The sequence below is a fragment of the Trachinotus anak genome, unplaced genomic scaffold (genome assembly GCF_046630095.1).
Source record: "Trachinotus anak isolate AG129_WGS33_773 ecotype Australia unplaced genomic scaffold, CSIRO_AGI_Tana_v1 ptg000019l, whole genome shotgun sequence".
NCBI lineage: Eukaryota > Metazoa > Chordata > Actinopteri > Carangiformes > Carangidae > Trachinotus > Trachinotus anak.
In genome coordinates this window covers 17,444,888-17,467,732 of record NW_027273870.1, presented here as the reverse complement: position 1 = coordinate 17,467,732, position 22,845 = coordinate 17,444,888, and the positions used below count along the sequence as shown (strand labels likewise).

Here is a 22,845-nt window from a genome sequence, read left to right as displayed (position 1 = left end):
TGCTATGGATATATATGTTGCAAACTGGCAAATATAGCATTTGGAAGACAATGAATTACCTGGAAATGGCATTGTGGTTACTGGAGTTGGTGAGGTTGCATTGACTGGTGGTGATGTCATGTTGACTGGTGGTAAAGTCACATTGATTGGCAGTGAAGTCATGTTGACTGGTGGTGAGGTTGCGTTGACTGGTGATGAAGTTGCATTGACTGGAAGTGAAGTCATGTTGAAAGGTGGAGAGGTTACGCTGACTGGTGAGGTCATGTTGTTTGGTGGTGAGGTTGCATTGACTGGTGATGAGGTTGCATTGACTGCTGGTGAGGTCATGTTGTTTGGTGGTGAGGTTATACTGACTAGCAGTGAGTTTGCATTGATTGGTGGCAAAATTGTTTTGATTAAGTTAATTAAATAAGTCCTTCAAAACTACTCAGTGTTTACAACGGCCGTTTAAAGGCAGAAGATTTCATATTGCATGGGTGTTAGTAAAGTCATTGAGTCCTTTTGATTAGATACTTGTGTCACATATTTACTGGAAATCAGGTTGTCATAACAGAAAGCTACACTGAATTGTAATAATTATATTGCATTTGTATAATGAAATGACATTTACTGAGAGTGTAAACTTGAAAACAGTGAAAATGTCATGGAGTGGTTGTGTCATGATAATACCTGCTGAGGGAGTTGTATTCATCAGTGTTGAAGGTGCAAATGTGGCTGGGGCTTCAGTTGGTGCCAACACAACTGAAAATGAATATCAAATAAATGTTGTCTTTTAATATATTCTTGGCATAATACATTCAGTATTTGCTTGCAATAATCAAGCACAAAATGTAACATTTGATAGTGATATAAAGTCGTACCTTCTGCAACAATAGACGATGTATTGACACTGAGGGAAAAATTAGAACTGGAAGCAGCAGTCTTCAAAGTTTGAACTGCAGAACTGGCATTTGGTTGTGTAGTTGCATTATTGAATATCAGCTCAGCATCTACCACAACAGATCCTTGACTGTAACAGAAATATTGTTTAGGTCATTTTAGATGTTGCAATTCCATTCACAAACATGTGAATATTGTTTTTTGGCTATGAGAAACCAAAAACAATTCTAAAGAAAAGCATGTGATAAAAAAGAAAAACTAATTACAATATTCCTCTCTATTTCCATTGAAAAACAAATACTAATTAATACATTATCAAGCAAGCATAAATAACTTAAAAAAATAAATAAATAAAAAATAAAAAGCAATGTTTCATACCTGAAGCCACTGATGACAGTTCGATTGAAGCTTGGTCCAAATTTTTGTGAATACACTGCATTGAGCTGTAAATGTTGATGAATCATATATAAAAACATTAATTTTCAAGATATATCTGGGGGAACTTTTATTATTCTGCTTTTATACTTTAATGCAAGTTCATTGTTGTTTAAAGATAATTTCTTTTTCTGTTAAACTCTACGGTCCTTTTTGTCTGACATTGGCCATATTTTAACTTTAAAAATGTTTGTCACTCTAACTGCCTATATTTAAAGTTAAATGCATCATGTGTTTCTCTTTGTATGCTCTCTTCACTCTGTAAAGAAAATTGTGTATTGCTATGTTTTTTTTTCTGATATAACCTGCCAAGAGACTGCAGATGTAATAAGCTAGAAGGTATATTCTGGTGCAACGCATCGAATGATTAGGACATTTAGCCTTTTAGAAAATAAATAAAGTAAGTAAATTTCCATCCAATTACCTGCCACAGTGTCTTGACAAATAATTACCACCACAGCAGTCAAATTATATCTACCGGTAGTTTGAGAATCTTGTTCAAAACTTTCTTAAGGAAAGTTCCCTTTGAAGTTCTGTCATCGGAAATTTTCATTAATTATTTGGGATATGAAAAAAATAAGCAACAAAACAAAAGGCAATAGAACAATGAAATACATGTACGAACTTACCGCTGTGGTTACTGTGTCTTTTAATTGGTTGAACTCTGGTGAAGATTTGTTTGTCAGCTGTGGTGTAAAAGTTTGCTGCAACTTGAATCCCAGCTTAATTCTTGGCTCTGTTGGTGAGGCAGCTGTTATGGTTGCAGCTGGAGTGCCAATAGTTGTGATTCCTGGTGCAACTGACGTTCCATTTACAGGAGAAGAGCTTGCATTTCCTAGAAATACATTAAATATTTATTGGTGGTGGTAGTGGTGGTGACATTGGAGCAAATCAAGCAATCTTACCTGACATTTTACTTGGAAGAAAATAAACCTTTGTTGACTAGTGGTTAAGTCTTTGTGATTATAAAGAAAGTTAAAGACAGTGGCAGTGATAGACTGTGGGAGATGTTACATTACAAATACATACAGATATAATATATAGGTATTATTAGAAGAAATGTACTAAATGTTTATGCACTTTTTTCGTTTAGAATCAAACAATATTAAAGTAAGTGTAAGAAATGTACCCATGAGGTGTATGTTTTCACACTCAAGCATTTCAGAAATGGTACAATTACTTCATAAAAACACATATTTATCATTTAAACATTAAATCTCTCAAAGTTCTGACAGATATAGTATTTATCTTGCAAGCACATGACATCAACATAACAGCAACAACATAATAACATTTTTTCACACAAAATGAGATGATGAACTTACAATATCACAACATCTCATTGCACAACGTTAGGAGCTTGGCTGCACAAGCTACTATCTTGTGGACATAACAAATACATTTTTGCGAAAAAGTTATCTTGTAGAGACTATAAGAATCTGATACCCGGCCCTCAGGGGATAATATGTTGTGTGCAGCAAAAAAGTTTCTTGTGTGCACATTATATGGTTATTCTCATGCTACCTAGAAAACAATAATTTTTGATATACTGGGAGTGCAGCTGTGGTGATTGTTTAGAAAATGAAGAAACCGCAGTGGTATTTACGCTGTGGCAAAAGAAGCACTACCTGGCAATGACATTGTGGTGACTTGTAGTGAGAATGCATTGACTGGGGCTGAGGTAATATGAAGTAGTAGTGAGGTCAGCAGTGTGGTTGCATTGACTTGTGCTGAGGGATATTAACTGGAGCTGAGGAGATGTTCACTAGTGGTGAGGTTGCATTCACTGGTGGTACATTTGTTGAGGCTAATTGAATTAAACATGGTCTTTCAATTAGGCTTTCATGACAGAAAGGTACACAGAATTGTGATAATTAACTTGTATCTGTGTTGAGTAATAATGAAGTGAAAATGTTTTGTCCTTTAAGTTAAATATAGTCAAATTTTATGGACTGATTGTGTCATGATAAAACCTGCTGAGATAAGATCTTTTTAATGGGCGTGGAATTTTACCTAGAAGTTGATGTTTGTTTTACTGACTAGTGAGTGGAAGTGATAGATTGTGGGAGAAGTTGCATTACCAGGAGTTGGCATTGTGGTGACTGGAGATGGTGAGGTCATATTGACTGTGAATGAGGTCATGTTTCCTGGGGTTGAGGTTGCGTTGACTGGCGGTGAGGTCACGTTGAGTTGTGTTGACGTTGCATTGTCTGGTGGTACAGTTGTTTTGATTAAGCTAATTAAATTAAACATTTTCACTCATGACTGATCAATGTCTTCATTCAGTGATTGCTTTTAGGCAGAACATTTCATATTGTGGAAGTGATGGTTATGTTATTGTGTCCTGTTGTTCCATCAACTAGAACTGGCAGTTAGATAGAAATATCACATGGTTATGGGAAATCAGGTTGTCATGAAAGAAAATTGCATTTTGTTATAATTACATTGTATCTGTGTTGAGTAAAGATTAAGTAACTGCATATACTAAAAAGAGATGAAATTTCATGGAATGGTTGTGTCATGATAACACCTGCTGAAGGAGTTGTATTCATCAGTGTTGAAGGTGCAGCTGTGGCTGGGGCTTCAGTTGGTGCCAACACAACTGAAAATAACAAATATCAAATCAGTGCAGTCTTTTAATATATCATTGTCATAATACATTCTGTATTTGTTTGCAATATTCATGTACAAAATTTGACATTTGGTCATGATATAAATTCTTACCCTCTGCAACAATAGATGATGTGTTAATATTGAGGGAGAAATTAGAGTGAGAAGCAGCAGTCATCAAAGTTTGAGCCGCAGAACTGACATTTGGTAGTGTAGTTGCATTATTGAATATCAGCTCAGCATCTACCACAATGGATCCTTGACTGTAACAGAAATATTATTTATTATTTATAAATGAAAAAGTTGTGTAAACTAAATCCGTGAATACAGATCTGAGCATTGTATTTTAAAAACTCTACAATAAAAAACTAGTTAAATCATTCCCTTCCATTTCTATTATTAAACAAAGACAAGATAAGAAATTAACAAACAAGCATGAACAACGATTAAAATATAATAAACAATGTATTATACCTGAAGCCGTTGATGACAGTTCGATTGAAGCTAGGTCCAAACTTTTGTGAATAGGCTGCATTGAGCTGTGAATGAATTGTATAAAATATATATATATAAATATATATACATTTTAAGACATGAAGCATCTTTTTCTAAAGTTGATTTTTATCTTTTTTAATGCAAATTCATTACAGTTTTAAAAGAGCTTTTTTTTCTAAACAAACAGAGAAACAAACAAAGAAGAAAAAATATAAATCAATAAATCAAGAGAATATGTATATGCATATGAACTTACCGCTGTGGTCACTGTGTCTTCTAATTGGATAAAGTCTGGGGAAGATTTGTTTGTCAGCTGTGGTGTAAAAGTTTGCTGCAACTTGAATCCCAGCTTAATTTTTGGCTCTGTTGGTGGGGCAGTTGTGGTTGCAGCTGGAGTTCCAGTATTGGTCAATGCTGTAGTTCCATTTGCAGGTGGAGAACTTGCATTACCTGAAACGTATTAAATAGTTATTGTAGGTGGTAGTGAAAGTGGAGCAGGTCAAGTTATATTAACTAATATAGAAACTGCAGTCAATGCATTCGATACACATATTATAGCTTCCTTTTGTAGCGTACCTGACATTTTACCTAGAAGATGGTAATATTTTATTGACTCGTTTTTGAGTCGTTGCGATAGTAAGGACAGCTAAAACCAGTGTCAGTGGTAGACTGCGGGAAGGGTTACATTACCTGGTAATGGCTTAGTGGTGATTGGTGGTGGTGAGCTTACAGTGAATGGTGGTGAGGTCATGTTGAGTGGTGTTTTGGTTAATTTAAAAGGTGGCAAGGTAATGTTGACTAATGGGGAGGTGATGTTGAATAATGGTGAGGTCATATTAAGTGGTGGTGAGGGTACACTGATTGTCAGTGATGCAATGCTGACAGGTGGTAAGGTTACACTGACTGGCAATGAGGTCATGTTGACTGGTGGTGAGCTCATATTGACTGGCAGTGAGGTCATGCTGACTGGTGGTAAGGTTACATTGACTGGTGGTGAGGTCAGGTTTAGTGGTGATGAGGTCATGCTGACTGTTGGTGAGCTCATATTGACTGGCAGTGGTGTCGTGTTGACTGGTGGTAGGGTTACACTGACTGCTGGGGAGGTCATGTTGAGTGGTGATGAAGTCATGTTGAGTGATGGTGCGGTCATGTTGACTGGTGGTAAAGTTGCATTGACTGGTGGTGAAGTGACATTAACTGGTGGTAAGGTTCCATTGACTGGCAGTAAGGTCATGTTGACTGGTGGTAAGGTGATGTTGCCATGTGATGAGTTCATGTTGAGTGGATGAGAGGTCACATTGACTAGTGGTGAGATCATGTTGACCGGGCGTAATGTTACACTGACTGGTGGTGAGGTCATGTTGACGGGAGGTAAAGTAATGTTGCCATGTGGTGAAGTCACATTAACTGGTGGTGAAGTTATGTTGAGTGGTTGAGAGGTCATATTAACTGGTGGGAAGGTTACACTGACAGTTGGTAACGTCACATTGATTGGTGGGGAGGTCATGTTGAGTGGTTGAGAAGTCATGTTTAGTGGTGGTGAGGTCATGCTGAAAGGTGGTGAACTCATATTGACTGGCAGTGATGTCGTGTTGACAGGTGGTAGGGTTACATCGACTGGTGGTGAGGTCATGTTCAACAGTGGAGAGGTAACATTGACCGGCAGTAAGGTCATGTTGACTGGCTGTGAGTTCATGTTTACTGGTGGTGAGGTTACATTGACTGGTGCCGAGGTCGTGTTGAGTGGTGATGAGCTCATGTTGAGTGGTGATGAGGTCATGTAGCCATGCGGTAAGGTCATATTAACTGGTAGGAAGGTTACATTGACTGATGGTGAGGTCATGTTCAACAGTGGAGAGGTTACATTGACTGGTTGTGGGGTCATGTTGACTGGTGGTAAGGTTACACTGACTAGTGGTGAGGTCATGTTGATTGATGGTAAGGTTACACTGACTGGTGGTGAGGTCATGTTGGCTGGTGGTAGTGTGATGTTTCTATGTGGTGAAGTGACATTGAGTGGTGGGGAGGTCATGTTGAGTGGATGAGAGGTCATGTTAACTAGTGGTGAGGTTACATTGACTGGTTGGGAGGTCATGTTGACTGGTGGTAGTGTGATGTTTACATGTGGCGAAGTCACATTAAGTGGTGGTGAGGTCATGTTGACTTGTGGTGAGGTTACACTGACTGGTGGTGAGGTCATATTCAACAGTGGAGAGGTTACGTTGACTGGCCAAAAGGTCATGTTGACTGGCTGTGAGGTCATGTTGGTTGGTGGTAAGGTTACACTGACTGGTGGTGAGGTCATGTTGGCTGGTGGTAATGTGATGTTGCTATGTGGTGAAGTCACATTAAGTGGTGATGAGGTCATTTTGAGTAGATGAGAGGTCATTTTGACTGGTGGTGAGGTTATATTGACTGGTGGGGAGGTCATATTAACTGGTGGGAAGGTTGCATTCACTGGTGGTGAGGTCATGTTCAACAGTGGAGAGGTTACATTGACTGGCAGTAAGGTCATGTTGAGTTGTGGTGAGGTCATGTTGATCGATGGGAAGGTTACACTGACTGGTGGCGAGGTCATATCGGCTGGTGGTCGTGTGATGTTGCCATGTGGTGAAGTCACATTAAGTGGTGGTGAAGTCATGTTGAGTGGATGAGAGGTCATTTTGACTAGTGGTGAGGTTACATTGACTGGTTGTAAAGTGACATTGACTTCTGGTGAGGTCATGTTGAGTGGTGGTAGGGTTACACTGACTGGTGGTGTAGTCCTGTTGACTGGTGGTGAGGTTACATTGATTGGTGTGGAGGTAATGTTGACTGGTGGTAAGGTTGCATTGACTGGTAGTGCGGTAATGTTGAGTGGTGAGGTCACATTGACAAGTGGCAAGGTCATGTTTAATGCTGGCGAGGTAATGTTGAGTGCTGGTGAAGTTGCATTTCCTGGTGAAGATATTTTTACAATTAATTTTACTTTTTTATGTTTTTTTCCATTTGAAATAACAGTTGTAAAGTATAAAGATTAACCCTTTTTTCTATATAGGAACATTTACAGTGGTTGTAAGCAGAGAATTATCAAATGTTTATGCAACTTTTTTGTGCATAGTTCATGCCAAAATCAGAATTGTACCTGTGAGGTGTATGTCTCCAGTCCCAAACATTTGAATTTTTTTAATAATTATTCAATAAGTACACAAATTCATATTTAATGTAGAAAACCCTCAATGTCTGTAAAGATTTTTATTTTTCTAACAAGCACAATATGACATCCTGTGCAAACAAGGTAATAACGTGCACACACAACCATGTGTCATATCCACAACTTTTATGTTGTTCACACAACATAAGGATCTTGTATGCACATGCTACTGTCTTGCGGACACAACAAATTTTAAATTTATCAAAGTTGTACTCTACAGACCATAAGACTCTCACAACTGGTTCACACAAATTAATATGTTGTGTGCATAGATAAGTTTCTTGTGTACATGTTATTGTTCTTCTCATCTTAACCAGATAACACTGATATTTGAAGTTAATTGATGAAAACACGGTCCTCCAAAACTGATCACTGTATATGGACACCGATTCCTTTCAGGCAGAATTTTTTACATTGTACGAGTCAGTGAACCTGACATTTTTCCTGGAAGGGAATGATTTTTTTTATTGACTGATGGTTAGGTTGCTGTGATTGTAAAGGTATTTACAATCCTCTTACATAAAGTGGCAGAGATAGACCTTGGGAGAAGATGCATTACCTGGCAATAACATTGTTGCGACTGGAATTGGTGAGGTATGGTGAATTAAATTTACATTGTCATGAAAGCAAGTTATACTACATTGTGTTAATTACACTGTATTTGCGTTGAGTAATGATTAAATGTTGTGCCCTTTAAATTGAACTGACTTAAAATTGAATGGACTGATTGTGTCATGATAATAACTGCAGAGATAAAACCTTTTAGTTGACCAGACATTTTAACGACAAGATAATAATTTCTTTTATTGCCTAGTGGTTAGGTTGTCAAGATTGTAAGGGCATTTAAAGACAGTGACAGTGATACAAGGGGAGAGGTTACATTACCTGGCAATGGTATTGTGGTGACTGGAGGTGGTGATGTCATGTTGACTGGTGGTGAGGTTGTGTTGACTGGTGGTGAGGTCATGTTGACTGGTGGTGAGGTCGTGTTGACTGGTGATAAGGTCATGTTGACTGGTAATGAGGTCATGTTGACTGGTAATGAGGTTACATTGACTGGCGGTGATGTTGCGTTGACTGGTGATGAGGTCGTGTTGACTGGTGGTGAGGTTGTGTTGACTGGTGGTGAGGTCAGGTTGACTGGTGGTGAGGTCATGTTGACTGGTGATGAGGTTATGTTGACTGGTGATGAGGTCACGTTGACTGGTGGTGAGGTCATGTTGACTGGCGATGAGGTTGTGTTGACTGGTGGTGAGGTCGTGTTGACTGGTGATGAGGTCATGTTGACTGGTGGTGAGGTCATGTTGACTGGCGATGAGGTCATGTTGACTGGTGGTGAGGTCATGTTGACTGGTGGTGAGGTCATGTTGACTGGCGATGAGGTCATGTTGACTGGTGATGAGGTCGTGTTGACTGGTGGTGAGGTCATGTTGATTAGTGATGAGGTCATGTTGACTGGTGATGAGGTTGTGTTGACTGGTGATGAGGTCATGTTGACTGGTGGTGAGGTCATGTTGACTGGTGGTGAGGTTGTGTTGACTGGTGGTGAGGTCGTGTTGACTGGTGGTGAGGTCGTGTTGACTGGTGATGAGGTCATGTTGACTGGTGGTGACGTGGTATTGACTGGTGGTGCAATTGTTTTGATTAAGTTACTTACAACATTTTTCTACACTTCTAATCAATGTCTACAATCAGTGTTTGCTTTTCGGCAGAGTATGTTACATAGTAGACATGGTGATAAAGTCATTGAGTCCTGCTGTTCTTTGATCTGGAACTGGTAATTGGGTAAGGTGGTCACTTGGTTACTAGAAAGCAGGTTGTCATTACAGCAAGATGCAAAGATTTTATTATTTATTATTTTCTGACGGGGCAGCAATACGTACCTGTATACCTGGCATTTTAACGAGAAGTTGATAATATTTTAGTAACTGGTATTAACAGCTCATCATGATGGTAAGAAAAGTTAAGGACAGTGGTAGTGATAGACTGTGGGCGAGGTTGCATTACCTGGTAATAACACTGTGGTGACTGGGGGTGTTGAGCTTATATTGACTTGTGGTGAAGTAATGTTGACTGGTGGTTAGGTCATTTTGACTGGTTGTAAGGTTACATTTACTGGTGGTGAGATTATGTTGAGTGGCGTTGAGGTCATCCTGAGTGGTGGTGATATCATGTTGACTGGTGGTGAGGTTACATCAACTGGTGGTGATGTCATGTTTGGTGGTTGTGAGGTTACATTGACTGGTGATGAGGTCCTGTTGACTGGTTTAGAAGTTACATTTCCTGGTGATGGTGTTAAATACTTTAATATACTATTTACTATTTCATTACTTTATTATTATTTAAGAAAAACATGTATATTCATTATTTAAAGTACTAAGCTCTCAAAGTTTCAGAAGATAATGTTTTATATTGCACGCACAACATGACATCCAGAGCAAATAAGTTTAAGGTTCTTAAAATTAGATTTTAAGTGATGATATAGCAGCAAACACCTATGTTCTATGTGAAGATGTAGTGTACTAATGGTGTTATAAGCAGAGAAGTCCTACCTAGCCCTCTGTGTGTGTTGTAATCTGAGCTTCTCTGTTCTGTGTTTGGTATCCGCTCTGGCAGCGCTTGCATATCAGCGCATGTATGTGTGCATATAAGTATATTTGAGTCCCACCTCTTGAACTATTGGTCCGTCATATGTTTATAAACTCACAGGGACTAAGGTTGGAGGTGCTTTTTTTTGGGTCTGAGACAATGACAGTATAGTGCGACATCTAGTGGCAGTGACAATTGTTTACAGAACCTTTAATAACTTGTGTACAAGTTTTATGTTGTTTGCTCAATATAAGGATCTTGTGTGCACAAATTACTATCTTGTGTTCACAACAAATCTTGTGCAAACAAGATAACTTGTGCACACACAATGAGCTGTTCAATGCAGATCATCTCAATATCTCTTAGCTCAATATTAGGATATTGTGTGCACAAGCTACAATCACAAGATAATATGCTGCACAAAATAGTGATGAAGTTACCCTGACAGGTGAGGTCATGTTGACTTGTGGTAAATTTACATTGAGTGGTGGTGACATGTTGAGTAGCTGTGAGGTCTTGTTGAGTTGTTGTGAGGTCATGTTGACTGGGGATGAGGTTATTTTGACTGGTATAGACGTTACATTGACTTGTGTTGATGTCATGTTGAGTGGTGGTGAAGTCATGTTGACTAATGGTGAGGTTACATTGACCGGTCGTAAGGTCATGTTGACTGGTGGTAAGCTTACATTGACTGGCGGTGATGTCACTTTGAGTGGCGGTGAGGTTATGATGACTGATTGTGAGGTTATGCTAATGGTGGTGAGGTTAGATATACGGGTGGCAAGGTCATGTTAAGTGGTGATGATGTCATGTTGAGTCTTGGAAAAGATGCATTTCTTGGTGATAATGTCATATAAATAAGTTACCTTTTTCTGATTGTTTGCTTTAATTATTTTAGGGGCAGTAACCAGAGAACTACTTAATCTTCATGCAATTTCTTTGTTCATAATATCAAAGTAAGTCTAAATAATGTACCTGTGACTTGTATGTCTCCACACCCAAGCATATATGATATGATACAATTATTTAACGACAACAAATATCCATTATTTAATGTACGAAGCGAAACTACATCGAAGTCCTAAAAGATACTTATTATCTTGAAATCTCAATCTGACATCCTGTGCAAACAAATTAATAACTTTTGCACACACAACGTGTCATATGAAGAAGTTTCATGGTGTTCAAACAACATTAGGATCTTGTGTGCACAAGCTACTATCTTGTGGACACAACAAATTAACTTTTGCGAACAAGTTATATTGTACAGACCATGAGAATCTTGTTGAGTCCTGTTGTCATTTTAGGTGGAAGTGGTGATTAGATGCATGTATCATATGGTGAATTAAATTTACATTGTCATGAAAGCAAGTTATACTACATTGTGATATTTACACTGTATTTGTGTTGAGTAATGATTAAATGTTGTGCCCTTTAAATTGAACTGACTTAAAATTGAATGGACTGATTGTGTCATGATAATAACTGCAGAGATAAAACCTTTTAGTTGACCAGGCATTTTAACTAGAAGATAATAATTTCTTTTATTGCCTAGTGGTTAGGTTGTCAAGATTGTAAGGGCATTTAAAGAAAGTGACAGTGATACAATGGGAGAGGTTGCATTACCTGGCAATGGTATTGTGGTGACTGGAGGTGGTGATGTCATGTTGACTGGTGGTGAGGTTGTGTTGACTGGTTGTGATGTTGTGTTGACTGGTGGTGAGGTCGTGTTGACTGGTGTAGAGGTCATGTTGACTGGTAATGAGGTCATGTTGACTGGTAATGAGGTTAAATTGACTGGCGGTGATGTTGCGTTGACTGGTGATGAGGTCATGTTGACTGGTGGTGAGGTTGTGTTGACTGGTGAGGTCGTGTTGACTGGTGGTGAGGTCGTGTTGACTGGTGTAGAGGTCATGTGGACTGGTGGTGATGTCATGTTGACTGGTGGTGAGGTCGTGTTGACTGGTGATGAGGTCATGTTGACTGGTGAGGTCGTGTTGATTGGTGGTGATGTCATGTTGACTGGTAATGAGGTCATGTTGACTGGTGAGGTCATGTTGACTGGTGGTGAGGTCGTGTTGACTGGTGGTGAGGTCGTGTTGACTGGTGGTGAGGTTGTGTTGACTGGTGATAAGGTCATGTTGACTGGTGGTGAGGTTGTGTTGACTGGTGATGAGGTCATGTTGACTGGTGGTGAGGTCGTGTTGACTGGTGGTGAGGTCAGGTTGACTGGTGGTGAGGTTGTGTTAAATGGTGGTGAGGTCATGTTGACTAGTGGTGAGGTTGTGTTGATTGGTAATGAGGTCATGTTGACTGGCAGTGAGGTTGTGTTGACTGGTGATGAGGTCATGTTGACTTGTGGTGAGGTTGTGTTAAATGGTGGTGAGGTCGTGTTGACTGGTGGTGAGGTTGTGTTGACTGATGATAAGGTAATGTTGACTGGTGGTGAGGTTGTGTTGACTGGTGATGAGGTCATGTTGACTGGTGGTGAGGTCGTGTTGACTGGTGGTGAGGTTGTGTTGATTGGTAATGAGGTCATGTTGACTGGTGGTGAGGTTGTGTTGACTGGTGATGAGGTCATGTTGACTAGTGGTGAGGTCATGTTGATTAGTGATGAGGTCATGTTGACTGGTGATGAGGTTGTGTTGACTGGTGATGAGGTCATGTTGACTGGTGGTGAGGTCATGTTGACTGGTGGTGAGGTTGTGTTGACTGGTGATGAGGTCATGTTGACTGGTGGTGAGGTCGTGTTGACTGGTGATGAGGTCATGTTGACTGGTGGTGACGTGGTATTGACTGGTGGTGCAATTGTTTTGATTAAGTTACTTACAACATTTTTCTACACATCTAATCAATGTGTACAATCAGTGATTGCTTTTATGCAGAGTATGTTACATAGTAGACATGGTGATAAAGTCATTGAGTCCTGCTGTTCTTTGATCTGGAACTGGTAATTGGGTAAGGTGGTCACTTGGTTACTAGAAAGCAGGTTGTCATTACAGCAAGATGCAAAGATACTTTATTTTCTGGCGGGGCAGCAATACGCACTTGTATACCTGGCATTTTAACGAGAAGTTGATAATATTTTAGTAACTGGTATTAACGGCTTGTCATGATGGTAAGAAAAGTTAAGGATAGTGGTAGTGATGGGCGAGGTTGCATTACCTGGTAATAACACTGTGGTGACTGGGGGTGTTGAGCTTATACTGACTTGTGGAGAAGTAATGTTGACTGGTGGTTAGGTCATTTTGACTGGTTGTAAGGTTACATTTACTGGTGGTGAGATTATGTTGAGTGGCGTTGAGGTCATCCTGAGTGGTGGTGATATCATGTTGACTGGTGGTGAGGTTACATCAACTGGTGGTGATGTCATGTTTGGTGGTTGTGAGGTTACATTGACTGGTGATGAGGTCCTGTTGACTGGTTTAGAAGTTACATTTCCTGGTGATGGTGTTAAATACTTTAATATACTATTTACTATTTCATTATTTTATTATTATTTAAGAAAAACATGTATATTCATTATTTAAAGTACTAAGCTCTCAAAGTTTCAGAAGATAATGTTTTATATTGCACGCACAACATGACATCCAGAGCAAATAAGTTTAAGGTTCTTAAAATTAGATTTTAAGTGATGATATAGCAGCAAACACCTATGTTCTATGTGAAGATGTAGTGTACTAATGGTGTTATAAGCAGAGAAGTCCTACCTAGCCCTCTGTGTGTGTTGTAATCTGAGCTTCTCTGTTCTGTGTTTGGTATCCGCTCTGGCAGCGCTTGCATATCAGCGCATGTATGTGTGCATATAAGTGTATCTGAGTCCCACCTCTTGAACTATTGGTCCGTCATATGTTTATAAACTCACAGGGACTAAGGTTGGAGGTGCTTTTTTTTGGGTCTGAGACAATGACAGTATAGTGCGACATCTAGTGGCAGTGACAATTGTTTACAGAACCTTTAATAACTTGTGTACAAGTTTTATGTTGTTTGCTCAATATAAGGATCTTGTGTGCACAAATTACTATCTTGTGTTCACAACAAATCTTGTGCAAACAAGATAACTTGTGCACACACAATGAGCTGTTCAACGCAGAGCATCTCAATATCTCTTAGCTCAATATTAGGATATTGTGTGCACAAGCTACAATCACAAGATAATATGCTGCACAAAATAGTATCTTGTGTGCACATTTTACTGCTTAGAAAAACAAAGAAAGTGGAGTTGTATATAGACTGACCTACATGACCTGGCAATGATGACTGGACGTAAAATTGCATTGACTGGTCATGAGGCATTGTGAGGTAATGGTGAGGTCGTGCACTGGTGCTCAGGTTGCATTGAAGGTGGTGGTGATCGTGATTAGGGCACAATATGAGGAAAATCTACGATGCGCAATAAAATTGCTCAATATTGCGATGATGATATGACTGAGGTGTGCATATGCAGTTCCCACATCATGCCAGCTAACCTCACAGTCACCATCAAATTGACATGATGGCCCAGATATCCAGGCTCCATCTAAATGTAAAAGTTAAATGTTCACATGCTGAGTGTGAATGCAGGTATTTCCTAAGTGTCTTGAGGCTTAAGTTGAGGTTGCAGTGGTGAGACAGTGGAGGTTCTGTCATGAAATGTTATATTTATCTTATTCATACAGTACGGCTTATTTGGTTCTTCGTTGATACTCACATTGGTTATTCTAATTTTTAAAAAGATTAAAATTTAGAACAGGATTAGAATAAACAAAAAGAGTTTCCACAACGGCAGCAGCAATAATGTTTACAGCAGCAGAGTCACTGTATATTAACTCAATAACGTCTCTGTCTTTAAACTAATGTAAAATGCCAATAAACTAAATAATATTCCTGAGATGAAAACAGTGAGCGAAGCTAAATGAAGAACACAGACATTGGTCACTGTCAGTTTTTTCCTCCTTCCTCCTCTGCTGCTCATGTCGCCTGTAAGTAATGCTGCTGGAGTGCTAGCTAGCTTGCTCATAACAGTTCAATGTAAGCTTAACGTGTAAAACAAACCGCGGTAGATGGGAACAGCTTTTTTTTAAAAACATGTTTAAAGCTTGTTGAACAGGTGGCGTGATGAAGGACGCTTACAAGGTTTTGATTACACTTACAGAGCTACGATCGTAGTTGTTGTCAGATTCTGTAAAAAGTTCACTTCTCACTTATTACCACCATCACTGCTGCCCGCTGTGTATATGTGTGTCAGAGAGCAGAGGCTGAAGCCTGACATCTCAACGTGGTAGAGAACAGAAAGTTTAGGGTTTTTTTTGGTTAATTTGGTTCAGGTGCCCCGCCTTAAAAACCCCGTGTGAATGAATGGCGTGAGTAAACTTTTTTCCTAATTCACTTTTCATATCACCATGGCAATGAAAATACGATTTTTTGGTCACCACTAGTGGTGAGGTCATGTTGAGTGGTGACGAGGTTGCATTGATTGGTGGTGAAGTTTTTTTAAATAGGTTATATTGTATTTGTGTTGAGTAATAATTAACGGACCTTTAAAGTGAACATATTTACAATTTAATTGATTATGCCATGATAATACTTGGTTTGATAATACCTTCTTAGTGGATCTGGAATTTCTACCAAGGAGATGAAAATGTTTTCACTGACTAGTAGTTGAATCAACATGATTATGACAAGGACATTTTAAGACACAGGCATTGATAGGCGGTGTGAGAAGTTACATTACCTGGCAATGTGGTGACTGGAGGTGGTGAGGTCATGTTGACTGGTAGTGAGGTTGCATTTCCTGGTGGTCATATAATATACAGTATATTAATTTTAAAATTTTATTTTTAATTAAATTAAATTTTTTATTATTAAGACCTTTTCTCACAGCTGATTATGATGTATAATACAGAAATAATATAAAGGTATTTTAGAGAGGTATGTATGTCTATGGAGACATACAACCCAAAAAAAGATCATGTCTTAAAAAAACATATATCCATTATTTCATGTAAAAAGTATATAAATAACATACAGGCATTTTTAGAGAGGTTGTAATCAGGGAATTTTCATTTTTTTATATAGTTAATATCAAAGTCAAGTTTCTATAAAATATTATATATAACACTAAAAGTAACAATACAATGTTTGGCAGTAAAAAAGAACATTGTCAAAAAAATCTTAATAGGAAAGAGCATTTTAAATCTATTTGTTAAAATGTTCAGTGTACAGCAGACTAACAAATGAGCTCAGCAATCATAGTTTTTATGTCAGTGATTTAGATCAACCAAAACAAAAGTATTTCTCCATCAACTCATCCTGGTTACTAATAATTACATAATGACATTACTATTTAATAGTAGGTTTTTGGTTTGGTTTGGTTTGGCAAAAATTGATAACAGGTCAATTATGACAACCAACAGGTCATCTATGACAAGATTTGAATACATTGCTTTTAGTGTTTTCTATATCTTGGCCTGTGTTTGTATTTGTGTTTGTTACCTGTTGTCGTGTTAGTGGTTGCTGACGTTGTTCCCATTAGTCCTGCAGGGGTAAATTTCACAAAGATTAAATATCAAATCAAAATTCTGTCAATTTTTCAAAATAATGATATTTTTTGTAAGTATTATAATTTTATTAGTATATCTCTCTCTCTCACACACACACATAAACACACACACACTCACACACAAACAGAGAGAGAGATATATGCACCACCAAAAAAATACCTGCTAATAGGAGAAGGAATATGAAAGGATCCATCCTCCCTGTTTCTGGTTCCTGTGAAATATAACTCATTATAAATGCATTTTAATATATTTTAGTATGCAGAAGAAATACAAACATAGACATCATTCTTATACACATTACTAATATTTTATCCACACCATTTATATGGATAAAGGTACTAAATATTAAGTATATTAAGTGTATATGTGTGTACACACACACACACATAGACATATATATACACAATATACTGTAATTTAACAACACTGTAAACTTTATCCTCCAAAATCAAAATTTTAATAAAAACTGACTTTTATAATTGTTGCGAAGGCAGGACTTATTGCCAAATCAAATGTAATAACAGAATGAGAGTCCTTGTGACTCACTGCTAAACTCATCTTTAGAATGAGCATAGAACAGCTTAAAAGAGATTTATCATGCACATTCTGCGTGTCAGACAGTATGCCAACATTCTGGAGAGACAAGTTTGGGTTAATTTGTCTTATCTGATGGCGTCACACCTCTGGGCCGGTTCAAGATTCCAACTACAGGTGTATGCTCTGCCTAAAATATGTAATGTAAATCCTTTGTGTTGCTACTGACCAGTTTAGAAGGCATACTTCTCTGCTCTTTGTGAATTCAATTCACATTGTCATCTGAATATTTCATTTATAAGTGAGCATACATAAGATATGTCACCAGCTAAACCTCTATTCACAAATATTCCCTTTTTATACAGAAGTGAAATCAGAAAGAAGAACCTTCTGGGTGTCTAGCAGACACCTGATTTGTGACTCTAAGCTCATGTTCAGTTCAGTAATGAATGACAATTATGAAGAGAAATGTCACTTAGATTGCAGTTTGGACACTGGATCTGTCACTTAAGGGCAACAGTATTTCTTTTATTATCTAACAATGATGTGGTTATCACTATAAATAAATAATTGATAATAATATAGATATAGATAATAATTTAGATTCCCTGAAACACTATTGATCTGTTGCTGTTGTGAGTGTCAAAAGAAATGAGTGTATTTCAAGTAATATGTAACAGAATACATCTGTGCTTGATCAGAAGCCATTTTTAAAAATATTTTCCTGGAAAAACAATTGGTAAGTATTTATCAGATAAAACAGTTGCCTTTACAAGGATTAAATTAACTGACATTCCTGTTGGACAATCTTATATTCATGCAGCGGCCACACCCAGGCTATGCAGTGCAATCCATCAGTGCCAAGTGTGTTTAACTTTTACAGCCTTCAGAGTAATATGCATTACTTTTATTAATGCTTTATTCTTCAGGCATTTTTTTACATTTAACAAGATGTATAATGACACAATTGAATAACAAATTGCCACACATATCAAAGCATCACATTCACAGAGAAATTTTGATTTGAATTTCACTGATAGTCTTCCCCTGAGCTCAAATCAAAATCATTCTTTCAAAATCCCACAATTCAATTTATAGTTTGAAAAGTGGTACAGAAAACCAGAGACTGAAATACAGCATGTATGCATATATGTATTAAAAATGGGTAGATGAAACATCAGACAGACACTAGTGATGCAAAGTTATTTCCTATGGTTGATACTTTCACTGTTCAATTGTATATTCAGTTCTACAGCAATGTCAATAGAAATATTTGCTTTCTCACCCCAGAGGAGTCCAACTGAAGTCCAACTGTGCAGCAATATCGTTCTTTTCACGGCAATTGTTCAATGAATGGTACAAGCTCACACTAAGATGTCACCACACAAATGGAAGTGAGGACTTCTTGGTGAGTGAGGTTTTTGTGTGAGAGACAAGAAATTCTTGCTTTTTGAAACATCTGACATAAGTTGCAAGACTTGTCTTGGGGGATGTTTTTGTGTGTGTGTGTATGTGTGTGTGTGTGTGTGTGTAGATTTTGGAGTGGGGGGTTGGGTTGGAGGTGTTGATGTGGAGTTGAGAAGTGTAAATGCCAATGATGTGTGAACAATGAAAACATCCTTGCAATTTCAAACATGCATAAGGCGTCACAATATAGTCTCAGCCTCTGGTGCCAAAACTCAACTGTATAATTAGTACTTTCAAATAAGAGTGTTGCAAAGTTCTTGATTTGTCTGTATTAACAAAAATTATCAGTTGCTTCTTTCAAAAGGAACTGTTCACACTAGACAGGAAGACAGCTTCATTCCTTTCCACTCATCTAATGCATTTACTGCTCTAAATCCAGACCTAACATTCAAAAAGTAATGTTGTCCTGGTTTAGATCATCTTGTGAGCCTCCATGTGCACACTGGAGCCATCAGTATCATTAAATGACTTATATGCAGATGTTGCAGGTTGTCCGCTTCTTCTTACAGTACAGCAGTTGAAAGCAAAAGACTTACATTACTACAGAGAGTAAAAATGGGTTCTCATAATCAGTTAGAATGTATTACATTTAATTTGATGCATGCAATTGTTCCAACATTTACATCTTTATGTTTATGACATACAGGTTACACATCCAGTATTCAACTCATCACAAAACTGGATATGTATGTAAACACAACAAGTTTTAGACACAAAGTTCCTATAGTATGTTACCTGTAAAGGTATGAGGGTGGGGTCCACACACTGTCCTACCAGCCAAGATGCGAAAGATGACAAAAGGTATATGAAAAAGAGTAAGCACCAGTTTACATTGTTAACATCGCATGCAGTGTAACAGTAATTAAGTAGATTATGGATTATTATGATCACAGTCTGTTTATGTTTTCAGGAAATAAGTAAAGAGTCCTATATGCCTCATTATTTTTCAGAGCATGTGGCTGACTTCCTCATCCAGTAGCTACTGTCACCTCTGCGAGGATATTAACAAGTCTAGTAGTCCAGTTAATTGTTTCAGTTCTGACAACTTCTTGACTTACCCACTGACGAAGCTCTGCATACTATACTGTAAGAACTAATGTACAATATAGCTTTCCAGCACACATGGACACATCTTCTGCACACGCAGAAGATTTGTGGAGATGTACTTACTAACAGATAGTGTAGCCTTCATCCAAATGGTAAAAAACAACTTCTTGAATAATTTTCTATGTAGGCTATACTTAGAGCAAAGTCTGACAGTGTTTTTCTCAAGAAATGCATGTGAAACATTGTTTGTTTAACATGACTAGCAATTCATTCAACAAGCAAGTAAACACAGTGTCTGAAGCAAATACGCTCTGGAGATTATTTAGCTCTCTGAACATCTTCAGCATTTAAGACATGTATAAAGAGAAAATGAGAATCTCTGGTTTATCAGGCAGCCTAGCTTTGGTGTGGTTTTATTTACTGACCGTGATCAGTCACCGTAAAGTAATTAAGAATTTGTAATGCTACTCTTTACTAAAAAAGCAATAATATTACAAAGTCATCTGTTACTGCCCAACAGTGTTTATCAGTACATTATAAAAAATATATTATAGTGAGGACACAACCACTCATAACAATTAGAAGAAGCTTGGAACTCCAACTCTTTAGCTTACTGTTATGTAAACTGAGGAAAATGTTTTTTAACAAATGCAATAATGCTAACAAAAAATGCAAAAACTAATCTATTTCAAGAGAAAGCATAACAGCCTTGGTACAGAACCCTAACTATCTACAGCAAGTTTAAAACACACATACACTGCATACAACTTAATCATTTAGGTGCTTGCTCTGTGTTTAGTGGTCACTGTCTATGTGGTTTATGTCAAAAACAGAAAAAAACACACAAAATGAATAAAGCTTCCCCATACACCCATCTACCTTGCTCTGAAGGCTAGTTTATCTTTTAAAGCAACAAAAAAAAAAAAAAAAAAAAAAAAAAAAATATATATATATATATATATATATATAAATGACAAACTTGCCAGTTAGCTTGGCAGGTTGCCACCAGCTACCATTCACTGTAAAACTAATAGTCATGTCAATCAACAACATTCTGTATGCTGCAATTACATCACTGTGAAAATGAAAGAAATTAATGATGAAAATTAAAATTTTTCTTAACCAAGTAGCTACTATTTTTATGCATGGGAGAACCTTGGGCTCTAACAACTAAAAAAGTTAGAGCTAATTTCAATGTGATGTATGTTGGGTGTGTCCAAAATCACTTCCCTGTCCATTCATTCACTACTGTCTATAAAATAGATGCTCAGTAGTTTACTCTCTATTGAGAAGTAAATTGAGATTTCAAACGCATATGAACCCTCGTTATTTTGCATCATCACTAGTGGGTGTTGTGTCACAAAATGTGATTAATTCCATTTTTAGCAGGAGGTATCATACATGCCATTTACACTCCTTTTTCATTTTGGGGGTAGTTTATTAGCTGAATCTAACACAGTCTAATACAGTAATCCTGCAATAAATCCTGGCTTCATGATGGTTACAATGTTCAATTTGTGTTGAAACAGTTTTACAGAAGTTTGGATTCATCTTCATGGGCATTTTAGAGGCTGCAATTTGTGGTGCTGTTGAGTTGTACTGCCTTATACTGACAGGTGTTTCTTTTATTTTGTCCAGATTCATATCAGTGAGGGTAAGCTCAATAACCGAAACACGTCTCTGTGTAATGCAGTGCAGTTCAACAGTTCTGCTAGCTACATCCTCCAAAATGATTATACTGTTGAATCAACACCTCTCAAAAACAATTTCAATAAAAACTGAACATTATATCCTTCATAAAGGGAGTATTTATTGCTGGAATGTTGTATTGATGTATTGTTGTATACTGAGTGTAATATGCAGTATATTTTTCAGTATGTAATAGATATGGATAAATATAGACAGCCACAATGTTTGTGAAAGGCTGATAAGCATGAAGGCTGATCGGGGTACCTGACAATCACTTAGTCAGCCAAGACACAGTGGTAACAGCCTCTGTCTGTTTAAGCTACATACATTATGTGTGGGTTGTGTGATTATGAAATTTGGATTGTAGATCCAGTTCTCTTTTGTCATGCATGGTTTTTCACTGAAATCTTTACGAAGAACACGTCTTCGTAAAGTGAGAGTACTATTTGCTACAACAACAGACTTTTGAAAATATTATGATTGACAGTCTTTTTTGTCCCCACAGAATAATAAGTATGCTTTATGGTGGAAACAGTTTGTGCCAAGTGACTATTATCTACATGTTTAGGAGATGTGTACTATACTGGCATAGTAAAGCATGATTAGGTCATACTGTTAAGCTATATAACAGGATGAATTGTTTGATTACATTTTGAGCTTTGAATTTTGCATCCAAAGCAAAGGTTTGTGTAGGTGATAGATGACAAATGAATCCATCTATGTGAGCCAAGGCCTAAGACTGCTATATAGCCTGAAGGCAAGCTTAAGTAACATTACACTTACCACTGGCCTGATCTGTATGAAAGTCTTGAACAGCAAAAACACAGTATATTAAAGTCTATCTGGAAAAAAAATTGCACATTGTTATTGTAGTGGTTATCTCATTATAGGAGCAACAATTTCAAAGTTGTGCAATCATTAGAAAAACACACTTACTTTGTAATTCCACACTTAATGTATTTTAGAATACTAAAATAAAGTATATTTCCAAGGTAATACACAATCTATGGTGTATTCTAAGTTTTACCTTCATATAGACAGTCACTCTGCCTCCTGCCATGTAACAAAATATTTCCAGTTTTCTGTTTTTCTTGGAATTTGTTTTAGTATTGTAATCTAACTTTTGGTTTTGCCTTGAGCATCATGTTTTGTATTCTAAGTGGTACATCTTACTACATGTTTATTATATTGTAATGCACCTGCTGAAAATCCATTTCTGAACACTTCCGTTCAGAAACTGACATGACTGACATGAGCTTGGGGCTCAATGTATGTCAGTCTTTTATAGTACTCTGTGGGTTAATTTATCAGAACGGCAAGTTCTACGTTGTCATGTCTCTTGTGCATACACCAAAATGACAGAGG

General features: G+C 37.6%; 2 protein-coding genes across 3 annotated transcripts in view; both read right to left on the bottom strand.

The window, feature by feature from the left end:
• LOC139636702 (mucin-2-like) overlaps positions 1-20,653 on the bottom strand; it is a 33,673-nt gene extending 13,020 nt beyond the window's left edge. The window contains exons 1-14 of one of the 2 annotated variants that reach the window (XM_071504973.1): positions 18,563-20,653; positions 16,903-16,954; positions 16,676-16,717; positions 15,915-15,974; positions 4,676-4,869; positions 4,399-4,463; positions 4,039-4,187; positions 3,845-3,916; positions 3,396-3,524; positions 1,944-2,149; positions 1,258-1,322; positions 861-1,009; positions 670-741; positions 60-311 (exon numbers count right to left, since the gene is read on the bottom strand). In XM_071504973.1, the coding sequence (XP_071361074.1) occupies positions 60-311; positions 670-741; positions 861-1,009; positions 1,258-1,322; positions 1,944-2,149; positions 3,396-3,524; positions 3,845-3,916; positions 4,039-4,187; positions 4,399-4,463; positions 4,676-4,869; positions 15,915-15,974; positions 16,676-16,717; positions 16,903-16,936 (1,489 nt within the window). In that variant the 5' untranslated portion in view covers positions 16,937-16,954; positions 18,563-20,653. Of the gene's footprint in view, positions 1-59; positions 312-669; positions 742-860; positions 1,010-1,257; positions 1,323-1,943; positions 2,150-3,395; positions 3,525-3,844; positions 3,917-4,038; positions 4,188-4,398; positions 4,464-4,675; positions 4,870-8,497; positions 8,784-15,914; positions 15,975-16,675; positions 16,718-16,902; positions 16,955-18,562 lie in introns of those variants that run through there. The other variant, XM_071504972.1, reaches the window with a different exon arrangement.
• On the bottom strand, positions 5,078-7,309 carry LOC139635962 (mucin-2-like). Its single transcript, XM_071503573.1, has one exon. It carries the CDS (start codon positions 7,307-7,309, stop codon positions 5,078-5,080), a length of 2,232 nt encoding a protein of 743 aa, XP_071359674.1.
• Positions 20,654-22,845: the final 2,192 nt, after the last annotated feature.